We start from the raw sequence: 23,472 nt of genomic DNA on the forward strand, positions 1-23,472 counted from the left end.
CTTTTGTACTCCAAATTCACTGAGTATCTAGAAGATTTCCACATGTGGATATCAGTATATAGCCGTCCATCCTACAGTTGCTTCACTCATACTGAGAGGCTCATAGTTTGCCTTTTCTTGATATTAGGCTATATGTCGATCAATGCTATATTAATTACCATGGAACAAGAAGAGGTAGGTGACATTATATTATCTTTAAAGTAGTCTTGGAATCAAACCTATATTTTGGCGTCTTTTTTAAAGAAAAATTTTAGAAGATCAATAAGGTCTTGATTGTTATCAATAACTTCAATAGATTCATGATCTCATTGATGTGGTTTTCCATCCAGTGGTATAGATTGCAACAATAAGTATTTCTTATCTTGTGCAATTCTTACCCCTATCTTTCAATGAATCTTCCATGGAGGCTCTATTTAATATATTAGAAATCTTTCTTCTAGGTCTTCTAACATTTTATGGGTAGCAGTTTGTTATTTGGATTGTATGTCTATTCTCACTCTTGTTCTATGACCAATGTATCTGATTTTGTAATCAAATGTTTCCTGGGTGGTATCATTTATAATATTCCTACATGTAAGTCATTATTAGTAACAAGCTATATCACCTATTTGTGCCCTTTGGACCACCCCAGTTTTGAGTCTTTAGAGATTGTGGTGTCCCATGTTTTGCAGCTATCACACGACTAAGAAAGTCTGTTGGTGTTTAAAAAAAAGATCAGTTTTCATGTATGTGAGATCTTGGGATCACTAAAAGAGCGCTTCATTTCCCAAATTGGGTTAAATAACTCTTTTCCTTTTGTTCAATTTTGTGTTCAGGTAAATTATTCATAAGCAATGTCTGTATGTTATATATATACTTTAGTAGATAGTATGCCCATATACCCTTGTAAATGTATGTCATGATCTGGACAACAGACATTCTTGATTCCTTTAGCTTTTCTCATGTGGGTTGTTAGGCTGATCTCTTTTGAAGAAAATTTAATCTTATTGAGGAGGCCTTGCAGTGCTCAGGGGCATTATGCAATCAGCACAATATCTTCCACAGATAGTAGTGCCTAGAAGACCTCTCAATCTATAGGAATCCCTCTTCTATTTGGACTCTGCAGGAGGACATCCTTCATAACAATGGCAAACATATATTCTTCTTTTATACCTTGTTTAATAATAATAATCAGAGGTTCATTGAACAAAATTATTTCCAAGTGAGAAGACATGGAAAGCAAGAGTAACATGGTTTAGGCTACAAATGAATCTGGAAAACACTACAGAGAAGGATAGTGGAAGAATATTGAGAGTACTGCCTCACAAAATACTAAGCAGAAGTGGGTAGAAGTGAGGGAGTGATTCTGAAAAAAATTTGAATGAAATACACATATGAAACTAGAAAAGGACTATAAACAGACCAAAAAGGGTATAGATTTCTTTAATAATGGAATCTCAATATTGATGACAGAATCCTGAGTTTGAAATTAGAAGACCTTGGCAAATCCTGGAGTACTGACTACCTATGTAACCTTGATCAAGTCACTTAACCTCATTGGGACTTAGTTCCCTCACCTACAAGATGAAGGAGACAAACAAGATGTACTCTGTGATTTCTTCCAGCTCTAGGTCCTTGATCCTATAATGAGATAACATCTAAAGGTTCCTTCTAGCTTAAAGTCCACGCTTTTACCTGATGAGCTCCTTTCCTCATATCAGGAAAGTAGAAATGTAACTTAAGAAAATGATGTAAGGGAGAGTGGTCAGAATGGACCAAGTGAACTTATGGAGGAAGTGACGCGCACCTTTGAAAGCACTGAGCTAATGTCATTGATATAATTATGAAGGATTAGAATTAAGTCTTATCTTTGACTAAATATGTTGAGTCCTGAGAGAAATCATGTAATGACTTTTGATGAAAGGAAAAACACTTTAAATATGTACTCCCTCATTATACTATGAAACTGCTAACTTTCTCATGACCTCAGGGTGGTTGGAGAATGTACTTAAGAATGCGAAAACAGCAGCTGTCTATGAAATAACCTGTTTCCATATGTTGAAGTTTTTGAAACAGTTGTTGGATATCTGGTTCTATACTACATGGAGGAAAGGCTTCGGTTGTTTCAGTATAACTATAACGTAATATGAAGGTCCGTGGATGTGAAATTTTTAAAAAAGCCTTGTGCAGTTTTTCTTAGCCAATAATTTGTAAGTGGAACTCAAAAAAAAATTAAGAGTTTCTATAGGAAAACCCCTCATATATATGTGGATAAATACATAATACATATATATGTGTATGTAATCTATATATATACACATATGTGTGTGTGTGTGTGTGTGTGTAATATATATATATATTACACACACACACACACACACACACACATACACACATATAAATTTCCAGTAAACACCTACCTTCTCATTTCCTGGGGGTGAAGGGGGGATCTCAGTGGAATGGGACAAGAAGGGAAATCAAAGTAAAGGAAAATTTTATAGAATCAAAATAGTGTACATTCATATATGTATTCTGCTTCAAAGTGAGTCATGTCTTTACAGTAAGAATTATTGACATTTTGAAATTAGTATAACTTTTTCATAGGCTTATGTCATTTTTTGGAAGTACTTTCCTGAAGTTGTTGTCCCAGATGTCTCTGTCGTCTCATTAATGAATGGCGTGCTCTCCATTTTCATCATCTCCCCTGTGGCATTATTGTTGTCTCTTCTATTCAGGCTCAGTGAGGTAAAAATGGAATGGTTTGGGTCATTGGATTGACCTGTTCATTTTGTAGTAGCTATTGCACTGGAAAGAAAATGCTTAATAAATTCTCTTCTTTATCTGTGCAGAGGACCACTAGGAATCCCATTGAAGACCAATATAAATCCCAAAGAGGATCTCCAATATATTCAGCAAAAGGTAAAGAGTATATACTAGTGTCAATATTGTATATACATATTAAGAGATGAATATATGTGTATTTGCGTATACCAAAGCCTAAAAACCATGTCAGGGAAATAATAGCTTATCAATTTAAACTGGAGAATAACTGGACCTATGCTGGGAAAGAAATAAGAAAAGGTGCCTACCTCCCATCATTACAAAAGTGGGGAATTATAGGTGTGTAATATTGCACGTACTGTCAGACATTTATCAATATTAGTTGATTTTACTGACTGGTGTTTACTTTAAAACTGTTAAAAGAGATGGCTTGCTAATTGAGATGAGGGGGGTTTGTTCAGAAATTAATGTGATATAAAAACTAAAGATATCAATAAAAATAAAATTTAAAAATAGAACATAATTGGACAATTTAAAAGTGTTTTTCTTGTCATGGGTAACATTTGGCAAACAAAAGAGAAATTTCCTTTGTTGTATTTTTTCATAAGAAAATAGAGTTAAGCACAATGGCACATGCCTGTAACTCCAGGTGCTGGGGAAGTTGAGGCTAGTGGATCTCCTGAGCTTGGGAGTTTTGAGCCGCAGTGGGCACCATTTAGGTGTCCACAGTAAGTTCAGCATTTATATGGTGAGACCTCCAGAAGTAAAAGGCTACCAGATTGCTTAAGAAGGCATGAATCAGCTCAAACAAGAAATGAAGTAAGTCAAAGATTGTGTGCTGATTAGTAGTGGGATTAGGCTCAAGTAGCCTCTGTACTTCCAGCCTGAATGGGAAAGGGAGACACCCAGCCTTTAAAAAGGAAGGAGAAAGAGGAAGAAGAAAAAGAAAGAACTATTCATTTCTTAGAATAAATACAGTCATCTGAATTGATATTTGTTTCTTAATCAGTCATATTTTGAGAAAGAAATGAAGAAGCAACATGGTATAGTTGAAAAAATGCTAGATTTAGGGCCAAATGATCCAGATTTGAGTTTTGGCTCTGCCACTTACTATATGGGTATGTCCTTGGATAAGTCACTTGACTTCTTTGGGACTGAGTGTCCCATGTAAAAATAAAGGGATTGGACTAATTGACCTACACAACTCCATCAAGCTTCAAATCTCACAGCCTCAATGCAAAAACCAGATATATGTATATATGATACTTTGGGAAATACAATGACTTTAAGCCCCCAGGTAGAAAAAAAAAGCCTTCTTTATTTTTTTTTTTGGGAGGGGGTTTAAACTTTTTCATCAAAGTAATGTTTGTTCAGGGCATAATGGTTGTTAGAGGTGAGTCCACATAATGGCATCAGTGTCACAGAATCTTGCCTATAGATACTTTTTGGTTCTCAAAGAAGGGTCATTCCGCTTAGAAGAAGGATATACACAAGGAAGATGTTTTCTATTACCCCTTAGTTATGTCCCTCAGCTCAACACCCTGCTTCTAATTTCTTTTCATCAGGTCATGATTTCCATCAGTGGACACAGAATTCACAGAATCAATCTGAGGTAAATAGTTTTAGTAGTTCATTCTGTGATTTTTCTGCAGTTGAATTCTTAAACTACAGGATTTTAAAAATCTGCCTTTTCAAAAACCTCTTGGATAGAGTGCTCAGGTAGCACCAGATCTATCTTGAAGTGTAATTAATCCTGTATTTTCTTAATTTCTCATATAAAGATCCTTTTGATTCTATCCTTTCTACACTACCATTGCTCCACAGTTTCTAACAAGTCTAAATCACAGTGGCCTATTGCTTTTCTTTCCCATAATTTTGCTCTTTCAGAATTTACCCAAAAGATTGTTACACAAAGCATTCCCTGTTTTAGTCTTGTGAATCTTTCTGAGCAGACTCGCTGTTTGCATTTCCACCGATGCGAAAAGATCAATAAACACTGTTCTTTTTTCTCTTTTATTCTCTGTAGCAAAACACCTTGGAGGAATTTACTCTGGAGACTTCCCTTGGAAATGAGAATGAGCACAAAGAAGGAAGTGGCACTGCCTCTCTCAGATACTCTGGGCATTTGGAGGACTACAGCATTGGCCCTGATAGACTTATTCCAGAAGGATCCTGTGCTCACTCTAACTGCTCCTCAGGTCAAATTCATAGTGCAAGACAATTTAAAACATGTACCCATCTTTCATGTTGGGGATCTGCATGCCTAGAATAGTTCCAAAGGAAAATGTTCTTAAATGTAACCTTTTTTTTTTTTAAATGACAAAGCTATTCCAGGCCAATTGAGAAATAGGACAAATGAGGACATTTAGACAAATTAAGGTTTAAACCCAAGTAATACTTTAATAAGACATGCATGTTTGTTTTCAACTAGATGTTAAATATATATAGAACATACCCAACAATATGTGGGCGTGTTTGGAATATGGCCTAGCCAGATGTGGACACATCTAGCCAAAGTATTCTATGAATAATAAGTTTTTAAGAACTGAAAATTTGCAAACAGAGGCAACTGAGTGTAGAGGATGGAATTAGTTTCAGACACAGGGGGGCTTGGGTTCAAGTTCCACCTCTAATCAAGGCGGGTTGCGTGATGCTGAGCAAGTTGCTTTACTTCTTTTTTTATTTTTATTTTTTAATTAATTTATTTTGAATTATCAACAATCACTTCCATATGCTTTTGAGTTTTAAATTTTTTTCCCACTCCCTCCCTACCTCCCTCCCCAAAATGATGCGCAATCTGATATAGGCTATACATACACATTCCTATTAAACATATTTTCACATTAGTCGTGTTGTAAGGAAGAATTAGAACCAATAGGAGGAGCCACCAGAAAGAGGAAACAAAACACAACAGAAGGAAAAAAATAGCAAATAGTACGCTTCAATCTGTATTCAGACTCCATAGATCTTTCTTTGTATGTGGATGGCATTTTCCATCATGAGGCCCTTAGAGATGTCTTAGATCCTTGTATTGCTGAGAAGGGTTAAGTTTATCAATGTTAGTCATCGCACAATGTGGCTGTTATTATGTACAACATTTTCCTGGTTCTGCTCGCTTCACTCAGCATCACACCATACAAGTCTCTCCAGGTTTTTCGGAAGTCTGCCTGTTCATTATTTCTTATATCACAATAGCATTCCATTACATTCACATACCACAACTTGTTCAGCTATTCCCCAGTTGATGGGTATCCTCTCAATTTCCAATTCTTTGCCACCACGAAAAGAGCTGCTATAAATATTTTTGTATATGTAGATCCTTTTCCCATTTATATTATCTCTTTGGGATATAGCCCTAGAAGTGCTATTGCTGGGTCAAAGGGTATGCATATTTTTATAGCCCTTTGGGCATAGTTACAAATTGCTCTCCAAAATGGTTGGATCAGTTCACAACTCCACCAACAATGCATTAGTGTTCCAATTTTTCCACATCTTCTCCAACATTTATCATTTACCTGTTTTGTCATGTTGGCCACTCTGATAGGTGTGATGTGGTACCTCAGAGTTGTTTTGATCTGTATTTCTCTAATCAATAGTGATTTAGAGCATTTCATAAGACTATAGATGGCTTTAATTTCTTCATCTGAGAACTGCCTGTTCATATCATTTGACCATTTATCAATTGGGGAATGACTTGTATTCTTATAAATTTGACTTAGTTCTCTATATATTTTAGAAATGAGGCCCTTAACAGAGACACTGGTTGTAAAAATTCTTTCCCAATTTTCTACTTTCCTTCTAATCTTGGTTGCATTGGCTTTGTTTGTGCAAAAACTTTTCAGTTTAATGTAATCAAAGTTATCCATTTTGCATTTTGTAATGTTATCTATGTCCTGTTTGGTCATGAATTCTTCTGTTCTCCATAAATCTGATAGGTAAACTATTCCTTGCTTTCCCAGTTTGCTTACAGTATTGGCCCTTATATCTAAGTCATGAACCCATTTTCATTTTATTTTGTATATGGTGTGAGATTTTGATCTTTGCCTAGTTTCTGCCATACTCTTTTTCAGTTTTCCCAGCAGTTTTTGTCAAAGAGTGAGTTCTTATCCCAGAAGCTGAGGTCTTTGGGTTTATCAAATAGATTACTATAATCATTGACTACTGTGTCTTGCATACTTAACTTGTTCCACTGATCTACCCCTTTATTTCTTAGCCAGTACCAAGCAGTTTTGATGATTGCTGCTTTATAATGCAATTTAAGATCTGGAATGGCTAGGTCACCTTCTCCTGAGTTTCTTTTCATTAGTTCCCTTGATGTTCTGGACCTTTTGTTATTCCAAATGAATCTTGTTATTATTTTTTCTAACTTTATAAAATAATTTTTTAGTAGTTGGATTGGTATGACACTGAATAAGTAAATTAGCTTAGGTAGAATTGTCATTTTTATTATATTAGCTCAGCCTACCCATGAGCAACTGGTGTTTTTCCAGTTATTTAAATCTTATTTTATTTGTGTGAAAAGTGTTTTGTAATTGTGTTCATATAGATCCTGGGTACTTTACATCTTCTTGACCACAACAATTCACTAAGATTAGAAATTGAAGAACATCCTTGGTAGAAAAAATTTTCCTCATCAGGTGTTCCATATATGATCCAAACCTTCTTCCAAAAAAAAATACCTTCAGTGACTGAAGACAATTTTTAATCAGCAACTAAAAAAATGTTTAGGTTTCTTTGGAATTTCCTCTTTTGTTAAAATAAGAGAGTTGGCATTTTTAATAATGGTTTATTATATATGTCAAGAGGCCCTAGAAAGCCTATAAAATTGAACAATCATATATTGCAATGATTTTTCCCCCTGATTTTCTCAAAGTCTCTTAAAGAAAACCTGTATGATTTGCTTATCACAGCACAGAATTTAGAGTTGGGGGTATGCTTGTAAATATTTAATACCCAGCTCTCCAAGAAACAAAATGAAACTATAAGCACATCACACTTTTAAGTTTAATCTGAATTATGAATGTTTTCTTCATCACTTTTTTAAGTCTAGACAATTAGCAAAATAATAAATCAAGTCCTGATTTTTAGCTTTTGAAGATTTCTGAGGTGTCATTGCTCACACTGAAAATTTAGCAATCTCACCATCCAATTAGAGATGGTACCAGCACATCCCTGTATCAGTGACAATCTACAGTAGCCCAACCTATACTCAAAAGAAATGCTTTCTGTAAAATGCCTGACAAATGGTTATTCAGTCTCTGTTTTGAGGCCTGCATTGAGGGGTACCCTACCACTTCTAGAGGCAGCCCATTCCACTCTTAAACATCTATAATTTTTAGGGAATGTTTTTCTGACATCAAACCCAAAGTTACTTCTTTGAAATTTCTACCTATTGCTCCTGATTCTACCCCGTGAGGCCAACACACAACACATCTAGTCATCTTTTTCTAAGTGACAGTCTTTCAAATACCTGAAGATAGCTGTCGTATCCTCTGTTCCTCAAGTGATTCTCATATGACAGACTCAAAACCTTCCACCATCCTGGCTGCCTTCCTCTGGATCTTCTCCAGCCTATCAATACCCTTTTAAAATAGTGGTGCCCAAAACTCAACATAGTACTCCAGATGTAGCCTGATGAGAGTACAGGTCTATCACCTCATCCCCCTGGAAGTGATGCCACTCTTAATGGAGCCCAAGATCACATTAGCTTTAGTTTAGTTTAGTTTTATTTTGAAATCTACAGCACACTAACACCTCGCCAGACAAACTGCTATCAAATCCTACCTCCCCTAATATATATATAATGTATATATATGTATATATATGTATATATATGCATATATATATGTATATATATGCATATATATATGTATATATATGCATATATATATACACACACACACACATACATATATATATATATATGTATATATATGCATATATATATACACACACACACACACATACATATATATATATATATATATATATATATATATATATATATATATTTTTTTTTTTTTTTTTGGTGAGGGCAGTTGGGGTTAAGTGACTTGCCCAGAGTCACACAGCTAGTGAGTGTTATATGTCTGAGGCTGGATTTGAACTCAGGTGCTCCTGACTCCAGGGCCAGTGCTCTATCCACTGCACCACCTAGCTGCCCCCTATCTCCCCTAATATTGGTAAATTTGATGCTTTGAACCCAAATATAAGACTATATTTATCTGGATTGAATTTTGCCTTATTAGATTCAACCCAATGAAAGATCTTTTTGAATCCTGACTTTTTCAGTGTCTTAGTGATCCCTTGAAGCTTCATGTCATCTGCAAATGTGACCAGTATAATGTTTATGCTTTTACTCAAGTTGTTGATAAAAATATTAAACAACACAGGGTCAAGCACAGCTTCCTAGGACATTGTGTTAGAAAACTCCTGCCAACCCAACATTGAACCATTAAAGACTACTTTTTGAATGTGGCCATTCAACCGGTTCTGAACTCGTCTCATTGTATTATGCTCTAATTCACTTCTCTCCAGCTTTTCCACAAGAATTGGTTGAGATACTTTATCAAATGTTTTGTTAAAATCAAGGTAAATTGTATTTACCATGTTGCCCTTCAACTGTCAGCTTAATTACCCCATTACAAAAAGGAAATAAGGTTAGTTTGGCATTATCACCTATTCTTGATGAAGCCTTGATGACTATTTGTATAATCATTGCTCCTTCTTTTAAATATTCACTATCCATCTCTTTAATTATCCATTCTAGAATTTCCCCAGGAATTTAAGTCAAGCTCACCAGTCCCTAGGGTATAGTCCTCATTGTCTTTTCTCTTTTACAACCAAAATTTTCTCCAGTTTTGTAGTATTTATACTCTTTTCCCACATATTCTCAAATATCTGTCATGTCAATGTCAAATGTCTTCAACTAGTTCTTTTAGTACCCAAGAATGTAGTTAATCTGTATATCTGAATATAATGTAATCATATTTGAATAATGTAATATAATGATTTCTGAATGATATATTCTGATTTTAGTTAATCCTACTGACTTTTAAGCTTTAAAAGCTTAAACCAGGGGTGGGGAACCTGCAGCCTCGAGGCCACATGGGGCTCTCTAGGGTCTCGGGTGCAGCCCTTTGACTGAATCCAAACTTCACAGAACAAATCTCCTTAATAAAAGGATTTGTTCTGTAAAACTTGGACTCACTCAAAAGGCTGCACCCAAGGACCTAGAAGGCCACATGTGGCCTCGATGACACAGGTTTCCCACCCCTGACTTAAAACTACACTAAGACTTTTGGGAGACTCTCTACATACATACACATATGTACTCTTCTTCATCTTTAAAAGACTGCCAACCAAAGCAAGGAAAGAATAACCTAAAATCAAATTATATGTCAAAACCATGATTGTTTATCTGAAAATGGCCATGAGGGAGGACTTCTGAGAGCCTCTGCATGGTTGAAGGGGCACCATTTAGCAATGATCTCAAGTTAAACACCAGGCAAAATATCTAGATAGATTCTAAGACTTCTGAGGTTTCTCTTAGTCAAAATCTGTGGTCTTGTGATCGTAAGTGAAAACAGTTTCAATATAAATTAAAATCACTTGTTTTAAAGCATCATTGACCTAATAGGAAAATAAAAAATGCTGAATTATGATAATTAATCATAATCATAACAGCTGCCATTAATATGGCACTTTCAGGTTTACAAAGTGATATCTATATCTATAAATAATCTCATTTGATCTTCTGTGAGATAGGCGCTATTATAATCTCATTTTACAGTTATGAAAACTGAGACTGAGAGACATTAAGTGACTTGCCCAGGGTTACATAGCTAATAAGTTTCTGAGGCAATATTTGAATTCGGATCTTAGTCCAGGTCCAGCAATCTATAACTTCCAATACCCAAATTAAAATGTCTGCTGTCTGAAATGTTTTCAAAATGATCTGCTAGAAAATGTATTTTGTATTTTGTTTACAAGATGCATTTTTTTTGTGATCTTCTTAGAACCCTGCAATGGGTTAGAAGAACTTGTTCCTCGAAAACTGATGGTTCTTCCTCTTTGGTTATCCTATGTGGCTTGGGTCACTTGTGGGCTAGTTTGTGTGGCTTGCGGATTGGTGACAGGACTTCTAGGATACAGGTAAGGCCCAAAGTACAGTCCAAATAACACAATCCAGCCCTGCAGGTCTCTGGACCTACCAATTCTTAGAGCAGCTTTAGAACTTACATGGCTTCCTAGAGAAAAAGCACTACATAAAAATTTTAAAATATAAATATATAAACAATTCTATTATTTCTCTTAGTTTTTCTATATTACATGCATATAATTTTAAATATAAGTCAACATTTATTAAACACTCTGCTGGGTGCAAGGAATGGATAGATGGAGAATTACGTAGTTCCTAACATCAATATGATTTTAATCTTATAGTAGGATTAGATACGTTCGCAAAATAATTATAAGTTCTAAAATGATAAAGTACATAGGTGATGACAAAAAAGCGTGACGTGAGAGATTTAACGAAGAGGTGTTTAGAGAAGATGTCATGGAGGAGGCTTGGAGGACAATAATTTCAATAAATTGGGGTGGGGGTCAGAGTGGTAGAGGGAGTTGGTAAGAAGAGACTGGAGCACAATGAATAAAAATAATCCAATTCAGCTGAATTGTAACAGTAGTAGAAGTAGTCATAGTAATAGTCATAGTAGTAGTATTTATTGTCTTGTTGTCCTTGTAAGTTATTGTCACTGTCCTCATAATTGTAATAATAATTAACATTTACATAGAACTTTAAGGATTGCAAAGCAATTTACAATATTTTCTCATTTTACCATTGTAACAACCCTGGGAGATAGGCACTATTATTCATCCCATTTTATAGAAGAGGAAATTGAGGTAGAGGTTAGGTGATCTCCTCAGAGTCACATAGCTAGTAAGCCAAAGTCATAGATCCAAGAAATATTTACCTAAATGATTAGTAATTTATATTATTTTTCACTCCACCAATTCCCTTGGCCTATTGTTTATCTATTATTGTTATATCATTAGTAATGAAGAGTCATGTTGGAGCATTAAATTCAAAGGCCAGATTTGAACTCAGGTCTTCCTGACTCCAGATCCAGCATTCTAGCCACTTTGTCACCAGCTGCCTGTACAAGATACTGTGTGCAAATAAATCAAACAATAATTTATTAAGTGACCACTGTGTGCCAAGCATTGAAGCTAGGTACTAGAGCTGTAAGGACAAAAATTTAGCAGAACCTGCCCCTCTAAAAGCACTTTTATTGTGTTGGGGGAGACAAAATGTGCACATATAGGTATATACAAGATTAAAATGATATGATTTTTGCAGGGAGGAATCAGGTGCTGGAGGAATCAGGAAAGGCCTGTGTGGCAAGTGGCTTTTGAATTGAGTTTTGAAGGAAACCAGGAATTCTAAGGGAAGATGAGGGGGGAGGACATTCCAGGCATGGGAGAATGAATTACATAAAGTCACAGAGAAAGGAGATGGAATGTAACATGTGAGAAATTTCAAATCCAGTTTGGCTAGATGGTAAAATATAAAGGGGGGTAATACTAATAAGCCCAGAAAGAGAACATAAAGTCACGTAGTGCTGTGAAATGAGTCTGGAAAGATGGGATGCAGCCAGATTGATAACGACTTTGAATGCAAAGAGTTTATGATGAGCCAGTGACGTTTTCAATGTTATAAATCACCCTCTTTTTAAGTAACAAAAACCAATTGTTGTATACCATGGAACTCCATAGGAAGTTTTAGGAGTAGGTATTCAAATTGCTAAGTTGCATAGTTTACAGGTCGCAGTCTCAAAAGGCTATGTGAATGTCTGCAAAATGCAACTCTCTGAGGAGACCTTTTGAGACAGGAGACTGGTGCAAACATCATTATGCTTCGTAGCAGAAAGACGTGCAGGAATATCTCAAGTTTCACAGAATCAGAGACTGGCCGTTTTCCCAGAACACAGAATTGATTTATTTACTGCCAGTTCTGAGTAAAGAGAACACTGTCTGGTAATTAAACAGATTCACAATAGATTTCTATCATGTCCTTTCTCTTTCCACTGTGAGACAGAACCTGATAATTTTACCTTTCTGATTGCAAAAAGTGAAATATGCCTTTTTAAATGATAGCAATCATCTGGGCTGGTATTGGATTGGATCATTACACTTTCTCTTTCTCCCAGATTTAATGCTCTAACATGACTCTTCATTACTAATGATGTAACAATTATAGATAAATAATAGGCCAAGGGAATTGATAGAGCGAAAAATAATGTGAATTACCCATCATTTAGGTAAATATTTTTGGATCTGAATTTGTTGGTACTTTTTCAAAAGTAGATAATAGTCTATAAAACTTTTCTCTAGCTGAATATCTAAAATGATAAAGCTAGAAATTAGGAAAGACAAACGGTTAACACAGTAGAAATTCTAAAATCATAATAATTGCTTTGAGCCAGAGTAGTGCTGTGAGAAGAGCACTCTCTTTGGAGTTAAGGACCTAAGTTCAAATACCCACCTTTGACACTCATGGTCTCTGTCACTTTGGGCAAGTAACTTCCTTAGTCTCAGTTTCCTCATTTACAAAATGAGGGATTCGGACTAGATAATCTCTGAATTCCCTTCCAGCTTTTCATCTATAACCCTATGAAACAATTAGCACCATTTTGGGTGTATATTATCAAATTATTTGCTCAAAAGGCATTATAGACAACGTGTTACTACTTTGCTGAATTTTCAGGTGAGCATCCTATTCACTTTTTTTTTTTGGAGAGAGTATATGTTTGACTAGAACACTGAGGTCATCCCTCAATAGTTCACTAATTATCATACCAAAATCCACCTAAAGAGAGCAGTATTGTTTAGGGAAAAGAGGACTGTCTTTGGCACTTAAGTAGTCTCCAGTTCTGTTACTGGCTGGGTGGCAGAATGTTAGTCATTTAACCTGTCTGGCTCAGTTTCTTTTTCTATAAAATAAGGGGTCCAAACTAGTTACTAGCTAAGATCCTTTCCAGTTCTATAATTCTGTCAAATTAGCATTAATTATTAATTAACATTAATATTACTATGGAGTTTGATTCTACTCTACTAAACAGATACTAGTAAGTATCTTCTGTGTGCACAGTACCATGCTAGGCAGAATAAGACGTTTAGATAAAAGCAGTACCCCACCCCCTCTCATAGACTTTACAATTAAATATATTCTTCAGAGTTTACTCTCATCCATGTGCCTTGGGAGATGTGTATTGAGAATGAATCTGCAGGTGTGTAGCAGGAAAATTAAGGATCAAATTGAAAAAATATTCTGGCTCATTTGAAATCCAGGGGATCACTTTTAGCAGGGGGAAGAGACTCATGGAGTAAGTGGGGGCTTCTCAAGGGACCCTGAATCCATTGTTCAATTTCCATCATGGAAGCAATAAAAAATTAGTTAAACTTTGGAAGTAGAAGAAAATTGATTTTGAAGATCACAAAATACAGTTCTATTCTTACCCCCTTGTACAGGTTTGGTTCTTCAGAGTGTATCCAGTGGATCCATTCAGTGTTCTTTTCCATTGTGGGCTGTATTTTTGTGGCCCAGCCACTTGTGGTAAGAAGCATTCTAATTGCTATGTGTGTTGTTAAAAAAAAAAAAAAGATAGTGGACCTGATAATAGTAAGCCAAAAGTCAATCAGTCAATAAGTATTTATTAGGCACCTACTATGTACCAGGCACTGCACTAAGTATAGGAATGACCAGAAAATAGACAACTCCCTTGCTGAATAGAAGTTACTTTTTTTTTTTTCGGATCAGTATAGTTTCCTTTAGTACATAAAAAAAAGAAAGTTAACTGAAATGGTTTCCCTTCATTAATAAAACAATTGACTCACCATCATCATTACCATATTATCCATCATCAATCATATAACAAGTCTGTAAATACTAACAAACAACTTTGGGGATGGAGGCAAGAGTGGTTAGAGGAATAAAAATGCAGACCAAGCACTTCTGATGTTTTTGGCGAGTTCTTAACACTTTACTGAGTTCCTACAGTTTGCAACTGGCTAATGATGATCTTTGGTGTCATTGCCTCATTCTAGGCCTTGGTTTCCTTCTCTGTGAAATGAAAGGGCTAAACTAGATGACTCTTGAGATCCCTTCTGTCTCCAGATATATGATCATGTGATCTATTATCTAAGAGGGGAGACTGACATGTATTATAAAATAACAAATACGTGTTATTGTTCGGTTGTTTCTGACTCCTTGTACCCCAGTTGAGATTTTCTTGGCATAGATTCTAAAGTGGTTTACCATGTCCTTCTCCAGCTCATTTTTACACATGAGGAAACTGAGGCAAATATAGTTACATGACCTACCCAAAGTCACACAGCTAGTAAGTGTGTGAGGTCAAATTTGAACTCAGGAAGATGAGTCTTTCCAGTTTCAGGCCTGTCCCTCTATTCACTGTGTCATCAAGCTGCCCAACAAATACACATAGATAAAATCATTACTCATACATCACAAGTATAAGGTTGGTTGGGATTACTGTTAAATATATAAAGCATCTTAGAAATACATGGGTCTTGGGCTTCGTAGTGGAAGAGAGTCAGGATCTTTATTGCCATGTTAAAAAAAAAGTTTTTTGAAAAGAGTTTGAAAGAATTGGTTTAAATTATTGGGATTATCTGTGAATTTCATTTTTTCTCCATACATCATCCTCATTGTAGCAGGGATAATCCAAGGTTGGAGCTATAGTCACAGATGTTAGTACTACAGGGAAAGGCAAAAAAAAAAAAAGACAGAAGGGGAGGAGCAATAGTTGTTTGCACAAGTTGCATGCCCTGATGTTTCCACCCAGTGGAATATGTAACTGTGGGTCACCAGCTATTTAAATGGAAGAAACAAACTAACTGCTGCTAGCTTTGCTTGGGTTATCCTCCTTGTGATAACTAGAAAACAAAAGGTGGATTGCTAGAGGATTAAGAGGAAGAGTTTAGTGGGAACTTTGTAGTAGTAAACAGTATGATTCCTGTGGTCCAGGGTCTCAGAGTGTTTTCCCTGTATATGAGGTATTGTTTTTTTTTTTTAATTTACTGTACAACATTTCTTCAGCAAGGGAAACCTATAAAGCATGATGCTTCTATGTGCCCAACTTGCGTTTATGTGGCTTTAACTAAATTCCCTTGATCTCTGGGTACTTCTAGCCCCACAGAGAGGGAGTAGTTTGATAAATTTGTGTATTTAAGGTCAGTGGAAGCTCTGTATCCTATCAATGATTTCTGAGCTAACTCTACTCGTTCAGAGCCTGGCCTATACTCCTAAGAAACTATCTATAGAGTTTTTGGTAGAAATTTTCTTAGGATTGCCACAGGCTTCCTTGTCCTAAATTGAGAATAATGTACACAATTCCTGCACATTTTAAGAGATGGGAGTTTTGGAGACCCCAAGATGATTAAAGTGATAATAAATGAAGACATTTCAACTGTGTGTCTCTCCTTGTGCTGCTTGCCATTATTATTTATATGAAAAGGGCTTAGTTAAACCTAAAACTTGAGTGCCATTTCTGGCCTGGGAACAGAAAGGAGTTTTTATGTTGAGAAAGGTAACAAACCAAATGGACTCGGCTATAAGTTACATTGTGATTTTCTTTCCAGATATTCTTTGCAGCGTTGGCCCTAGCTTGGAGAAAAAGAGACCACAAAGGTTTCTTTATTGAGGCATTATGTGATGCAACCAAGAACCTTGAATATGAATTGCATCATCTTTCCAAGAAACGTGCCCTTTACCCTTCATACTGTTGTACTCCCAGCACTGCAGCTGACTTTGAAAAAGTAAGGCATTTAACTCTGAAGGGGCTTGATAAACCTTAAAGAATTATCTCAGTGAGAGTGATAATTATTATTTATCATTATTATTGAGTTATTTTAGGTTTTATCAAGCAAATGTGACTATTTTGCTTCTTATGGTCCTTATCCAAAATTATTCTTTGAGATAGATTTAGATTTTTGCTTTGGAAGATAATGAACCGCTTATTGATGTCTTCTACTTCTTCCAACACAAATACATAAAAGATAAATTATGCACAAATGCAGAAAACTCATCCATATGTATTTTCCCCAAAGAATACTGAGAATGAATTCAAGTTGGTGAACATATTACAGTATGATGAGCTGAATGACTGACTAATCCACTTCCTGGCTATAAAAGTGTTACTATATGAAGCACATATTCTTTGAGACTTGTACTATTCTAATTTACGCATGGGGAAATCATTCATTCTGTCAACAAGCATTTATTAGATTTATATGCACAGTCTTTTTGGAAAGTCTCATTCTGATGTCTCATCCTCGTAGTGAAAACATCAGATCTCCCCAAGCTAGAAAGGCATTGAGTTTGATGGGCCAGCTGTTAGCTGTCAATTTTCTGCAGACCTGCCTATCTAAGTTTGACAGTGCTCATCAATTGAAAATTTCTGCCTACTAATTTTTTGGGAGCTTCTGGGGAAAGAAGGTGATGGGAAAGGAATAACCATTTATATAGCACCCAATATGAGCCAGGCACTGTGTTAAGCATTTTACAAATATTATTTCATGTGCTCTTTTCAACAACCCTGTGAGGTATGCACTGGTATTATTCTCATTTCACAGGTGGGGAAACTGAGGGAAAGATTAAATGACTTGCTTAGGGTCATATAGCTAATAAGTGTCTGATGCCAAATTTGAACTCAAGTCTTCCTGACTCCAGGCCCTTGACTCTATCCACTGTGCCATGTAGCTGCCTATTGTACCATGAGCTATTGGGGGAGGGAAGGAGAAGGAGGGTGGAGGTATCAAAGCAATTAATGAAACCATCGTCTACTAAGACGTGGAGGAGTTGCAGACTTCCTCAGTGAAGGTCATACTCATACAAATGAAATAATGGATTTTAAAAATATATGTATAAATATATATATGTATACACACACACACATACACAGTTCTTTAGTGATTAATATGGTAAATATAAAGAAAGAAATTTGCCCTCAAGAAGCTTACAGTCAGATTGCACATTGCATATTATGTTCATTAAGTTGCTTTATACTTTTCTCCCATCTCCACCACACCCACAGACATTGTTCTTTTCTTTTTTTTCCCAAATATCGCTTGATCATTAGTTTTAGATGTCACAACTCATTTGCCAGTTAGACATTGTAGTCTTTAGTGTGTTTAAAATCTTTTTAATACAATTTTTTTCTGATGTTGTTGTATGGCTGGAAGTTCTAAAACAGTATAGCCTCAGAAAAATTAAAATGGAAACATCACCTAAAAGTAATGAAAAGATACAAGCGGGGTATAAGTAAACTGCAATATGTTAACAAACAAAGAATAAAAGTGAAGCTTTTCATTGTATAAAGGATGGTTGCCTACAGAATCACTTATCAGGAGGTAAAAAGCTTAGGCTTCAATGCTATCTGCCTTTTGGAGCTCTGCGAGAGCCTTTCGGAACGAGTTGGAGATCTACTGAAGCCCTTCTGCACAGGCAGGGGATCTGCTGTAGCAGCTCCAAAGCCATCAGGACTCTACTGGCATTATTAGGTCCTTTTCTTAGTATATTTAGAGCTTAGTACAGAGCAGTACCACAGGCTTCTCCTTCGTTTCTCCGTTCTAGTTTTAGCCCCATGCTTGCCTTTCCCTCTTCATCAGTGCTTGTGCTCTGGACTCCGTACTTTTAAAGTAAATTACCTCTCCTACCTCCCAGAAGACTCTCCACCAAGTTCTCTCCTAGTAATGCTTGGCTAGTAATGCAGTAATGCAGCTAGATATATAGCCTCGTGGGAAATGAAATTCAAAGAAGTTCTCCCAGTAAGGAATTCCCTCAGCACCCCAAACATAGAAAATGAAGTCTTCAGTATTTTAATCTTTGGCATGCCACCTACGTATAATTTTGTATACGTATAATACATGTAATCTTTCAAGTTGGTGGTATTCCATAATTCATGACCATGGAATCAATGGGAGAATACTGTTAAATTACAAGGTGAAATATACAACCTTGTGGTGATGTAATTTCTTGGTTTGGACACAATGCTGGGTAACTCTTTCATTTTCTTCAACCATGATTAATGAATGGTACGTTTCTCTCTGACAGATACTAGTGGCCCGTCAAAGAGCACGTTATTTACAATGGATTCGCCCACCAACTCCAGTCCAATTGAAAGAAGCCAGGGGCAGAATCAGAAAAGAAGTTCTCTTACAAACAGCAAGAAGGTGAGAGAAACTTGTCTTTCTTTCAGTTTTCTTTAGTCAAATGTTCTGGGACAAGTTCACTCCTAACTTTAAAGTGCAAGAGTAGAATTGTTTCCTTCTCCTTCCAAACTCACTCCATCCCTCCTGGAAATGCTGCCTTTAAAAACAAAAAGTAACACTGATTTCCCAGAAGCCATTTCCTTTCATCTTAACAACTGTACTTTTAAGCCAATCTCTCCAAAATGGCTTGTGAATGAACGATGATCAATTGTTGCCCCCAAATAAAACCTTTGAAGTTAAAGTATGTCGTGTAGTTACCAGCCTTAGTCATCTTTCTTTTAAAACTACTTCATTACTTACTCTGGAGAGGCAGTTGTGGTTTAGCACACACACCTACTGGACTGGAGATCAGGAGACATGGGTTCAAATCCTAGGCACTTAGCAGCTGTGTGACCATGGGCGCGGTCACTTCACTTTACTGATTTCCTCCTCTATAAAATGGTGAGTGGGAGGAATATTATACTTGTATAACCTACCTGAAGGCTCCTAGGGAAAGAAAATGCATGGTAAACCTTAAAAGTACTGTAGAAATGAGAGTTGATGTTGCTTGTCTAATGCGGGATGTCATTCTCTCCATTCTAATATGAAAAACATTCTCAAAGAAGTTCTTTTTCCAAAGAGAAATGTCATGGTTTTATTGGTGTACAGTGTTTATTGGAAGTGTGTCAGCAAGTGGCCCAGATTGAATTCTGAGACTCAAGATAAGCTGCCTAAAAGCTATATCCCAAATATCCAAAGGGCACTGAGAGAGATGAAAAACTAGGCAAGGTCATCCAAATAAAAATTATGTTGGGGAGATGTGAATATAGAATGATGTGAAATCATACTGTCACAGTAAGAACGATCCAAGTTCCAGGCAATCCAATGTTGTAATTTTCAGAAAGAGTTGTTATCTGAACCCTCAAGATTGCTCCACAGAGCAGGCACTAAATTAAGGGTAGAGGAAGGAAGTCAAGGTTGAGGCTAGTCTTTGTCTACTCCTGAATTTCGGTAGGGCCCCTCAAAGGTCGGATCTCAAATACATCATGATCATTTGTAAGGAGGCAAATGTAGAAAATTACTAATCGGTAGAAAAAGATGAGTTGAAAACAGTGATTTCTACCAACTTTTCAAGGTAAAACAGAACCCCAAACAATGATAAGGTAACATTCTGTTCTTTTTCCTAAATCAAATTACCTGTATTATAGTTTAGTCCTCCAAATATCAAATTTTCCAAATTATCCTCTCTTTCCTTATCTTCAAAAATAGAAGGTTGGACTAGATTGTGTTTAAGGTCACTCCTAGTTCTCAATCCTATGAACCTTCTGGGCTGGCATTATTCATGGGCAGAAGTAGGCAGTAGCTTATGATATATGATTTCACAAACATGAAGAAAAACCCAAATTTTTCTCCCCACCCTATTCTATAATGCTTGACTTTCTATAATCAGCATTTCATTCCATTGGCTGAAAGACTTATTAATACCTCATAGCACTAAACCCTGAGAAAGACTCCACATACAATGCTCTTTGATTCCCTGATTAGCTGTACCTCAAGTGGGAATTACCAATTACCTTTATGACAGCATAATATATTGGAAAACACTGGAAAAATACTTGAATAAGGACAGACCTGGCTTAAATCCTGCCTCTGAGACTTACTGTAATATTTCTCTGATTGAAGTCAAATCATTTAATCTTTGAATTTCAATTTCTTAATCTGTGAATTAATAATTATGAGGATGACGATGATTATACCTGGTGTACTACCTTTTCTATGTTTACTAAGATAGGAGTATAGATTTAAAGTTGGATGAAATGTACCATAAAGGTCATTTAGTCCAACCCCCTTATTTGATAGATAAGGAAACTGAGGCCCAGGCAGCAGAGTGACTTGTCTAGGATCCCAGAGGTAGTAAGTGGCAGGGGTAGGATTTAAATCCAGCTTTTCTGAATCCAAATGTGGTATTCTTTCCATTGCAATATAAGTACATGTAAAATACTTTTCAAACCTTAAGGAACAAAGTAAATTTTTCTTCTTCTTCTTTTTCTTCTTCCTCTTTTTACTCCTCTTCTTCCTCTTCCTCTTCTCCCTCTTCTCCCTCTTCTCCCTCTTCTTCTTCCTCTTCCCCCTCTTCTTCTTCCTCTTTTTTTTCCTCTTCTTCCTTCTCCTCTTCTTCTTCCTCTTCTTTCCTTTCCTCTTCTTCCAGAAAACTGAAAAACAGAGAGCTTTGAGCAAAAAGCTTTCTGGATTCTCCCACTAAAAAGAGTCTATAGAGTGCGTACAAGTCCACCTAAAAGAGAAGTTGTATTTGTTGTCTGTCCAATAGCAAATCAGCTCAGTAGTTATTTGCATACTCCTGAAACATTTATAAGTATATGAGTTTAATTTAATATTTCAAGGATCCGCAATTTCAACCATATGGGTAGCCTCCACTATGCCTTGGTCAGTTTCATGAAGTTATGACAATATAGTTCTATACAGTTATGAGCTTGGAGTCAGGAAGTTCAAATTCCATCTCCAATACTTACTAGATCTGTGACCATGGACAAATCATCCCAACTCTTGGAGTCATGGTTACCTCATCTGTAAAAGGAAGCAATGATTCATACCTTATACCTACCTTACAGAATTGTTGTGAGACTGAGATAATCTTGGTATAAAGAGTTTTTCAAAATTGAAATGGCTATATACATATCAAGTATTAGAGGGAGTTGGTAGCATAGCAGCTCAAATTCTAGACCTGAAGTTAGGAAGACCTTAGTTCAAATCAAGCATCGGAAACTAGTGTAACTGGTTAACCTCTGCTTCAGGAACCTCATCTGTAAAATGGAATAATAATAGCAACTAAAATGGGGCTACTGTGAGAATCAAATGAGATATTTGTAAAGTACTTTGCAAACCTTAAAGCACTATGGAAATGCTAGCAATTGTTATTTTTTTTTTTAGTATTATTGCTGTTGTAGCTGTTATTATTATTCAGCAAAATAATAGCTGGTTGTTTGTTTTTTTCTCCACAGAAACTTTTTTACTTATATAATAATGTTGTTTCTACTTTTATTTATCGTATTTGGAAAAATTTCCCGTCATGAATATGTTCTTAATCAGGCCATTCGGAATGAATTCACAAGGTAAGTTTTAAACATGAGGCTTGTGAATTTGTTCTAAAGAAGATATGTTTTAATAACTGTATTTCAATAAATTGTTTCCTTTTGTCATTATGAGTTTATTTTGTGCACTTAAAAAACGTTATTCTGAGAACTCTTCATTGGCTTTCAATCTCAGATTTCCAGCTAACTTTCAGACAACTTGATCTGGATGTCTTATAGACATTTCAAACTCAGTATGTCCAGAAGAGAACTCATTATCTTTTCCTGGAGACCCTCTCCGCATCTCCTACCTTCCTTCATTGTAGAGGGCAGTACCATCCTCCCAGACCCTTAAGCTCACAATCTAGGAGCCATCCTGCATTCCTCACTCTCTCAACCTTCTCACCCCCCATATCCAGGCTGTTACCAAGACCTGTTGATTTCACCTTTGCAACATCCCTTGAATATGTCTACTTCTTCCCTCTGACACTGCCACCACTCTAGGGTAGGCCCATATTATGTCATGCCTGGATTCTTGCAATCTGCCTGCCTCGTCTTTCCCCATTCCAATCCATCCTCCGTTTAGCCATTAAAGAGATTTTCCTAAAGCACAGGTCTGATGTCGTGCCTCTCACCCTTTACTCAATAATAGGCTGCTTATCATCTCCAGGTTCAAATAAAAAATGCTGTTTGGCATTTAAAACCCTTCATGACCTACCTTTCCAGTCTTCTTACACCTTACTCTCCAGTTCAGTGACCATGGTCTCCTGCCTGTTCCACAAACAAGATACTCCATTTCTCAGCTCCAGATATTTCCTCTGGTTGTCTCTGGAATGCTCTCCCTTCTTCCTCCAGTTTACCTAATGACCTCTCAGTCTTTAAGTCTTAACTAAAATCCCATATTTTACTGGAAACTTTCCTTAACCCCTCTTAATTTCATTGCCTTTTCTCTATTAATTATTACCTATTTATCCTACATATATATACCTTGTTTTGTATGTATTTGTTAGCATGTTGCCTCCCACCATTAACCTACATGGACTGTCTTGCCTTTTTTTATATCCCCAGTGCTTAGCATAGTGCCTGGTACATAGTAGACACTTAATAAATGCTTGTTCCTTTCTCTTCCTCTTCTCACAGGAGAAAAAGCTATGTATGTACTCTCGATGATGTCTAGATTATAATTTTATGTAACCTTTGGGTTACATAAACCTTTGGGCAAACCAGATACTGTGTTTTAATAGCCTTTTTTTAAAAAAAATTGTAAATAATGCTTACAAATTGTCTCATAGAGACTCTCATTCCCAGTATCCCTCTCAGTGGGTGAGCCAGGGACTTAAAGTATTTT

At 36.2% G+C, this 23,472-nt stretch overlaps 1 protein-coding gene across 1 annotated transcript in view; it reads left to right on the top strand.

Annotated features, from left to right (window-relative positions):
* PKD1L1 (polycystin 1 like 1, transient receptor potential channel interacting) overlaps positions 1–23,472 on the top strand; it is a 146,883-nt gene that overhangs the window by 87,732 nt on the left and 35,679 nt on the right. Inside the window, 7 exon segments of the mRNA XM_078151688.1 lie at positions 1–174; positions 2,829–2,898; positions 10,779–10,914; positions 14,296–14,380; positions 16,426–16,602; positions 18,899–19,017; positions 22,056–22,166. Coding sequence (XP_078007814.1) covers positions 1–174; positions 2,829–2,898; positions 10,779–10,914; positions 14,296–14,380; positions 16,426–16,602; positions 18,899–19,017; positions 22,056–22,166 — 872 coding nt within the window.

The sequence above is a fragment of the Phascolarctos cinereus genome, unplaced genomic scaffold (genome assembly GCF_003287225.1).
Source record: "Phascolarctos cinereus isolate Bilbo 61053 unplaced genomic scaffold, phaCin_HiC Scaffold_4;HRSCAF=312, whole genome shotgun sequence".
In the NCBI taxonomy this organism is placed as follows: domain Eukaryota; kingdom Metazoa; phylum Chordata; class Mammalia; order Diprotodontia; family Phascolarctidae; genus Phascolarctos; species Phascolarctos cinereus.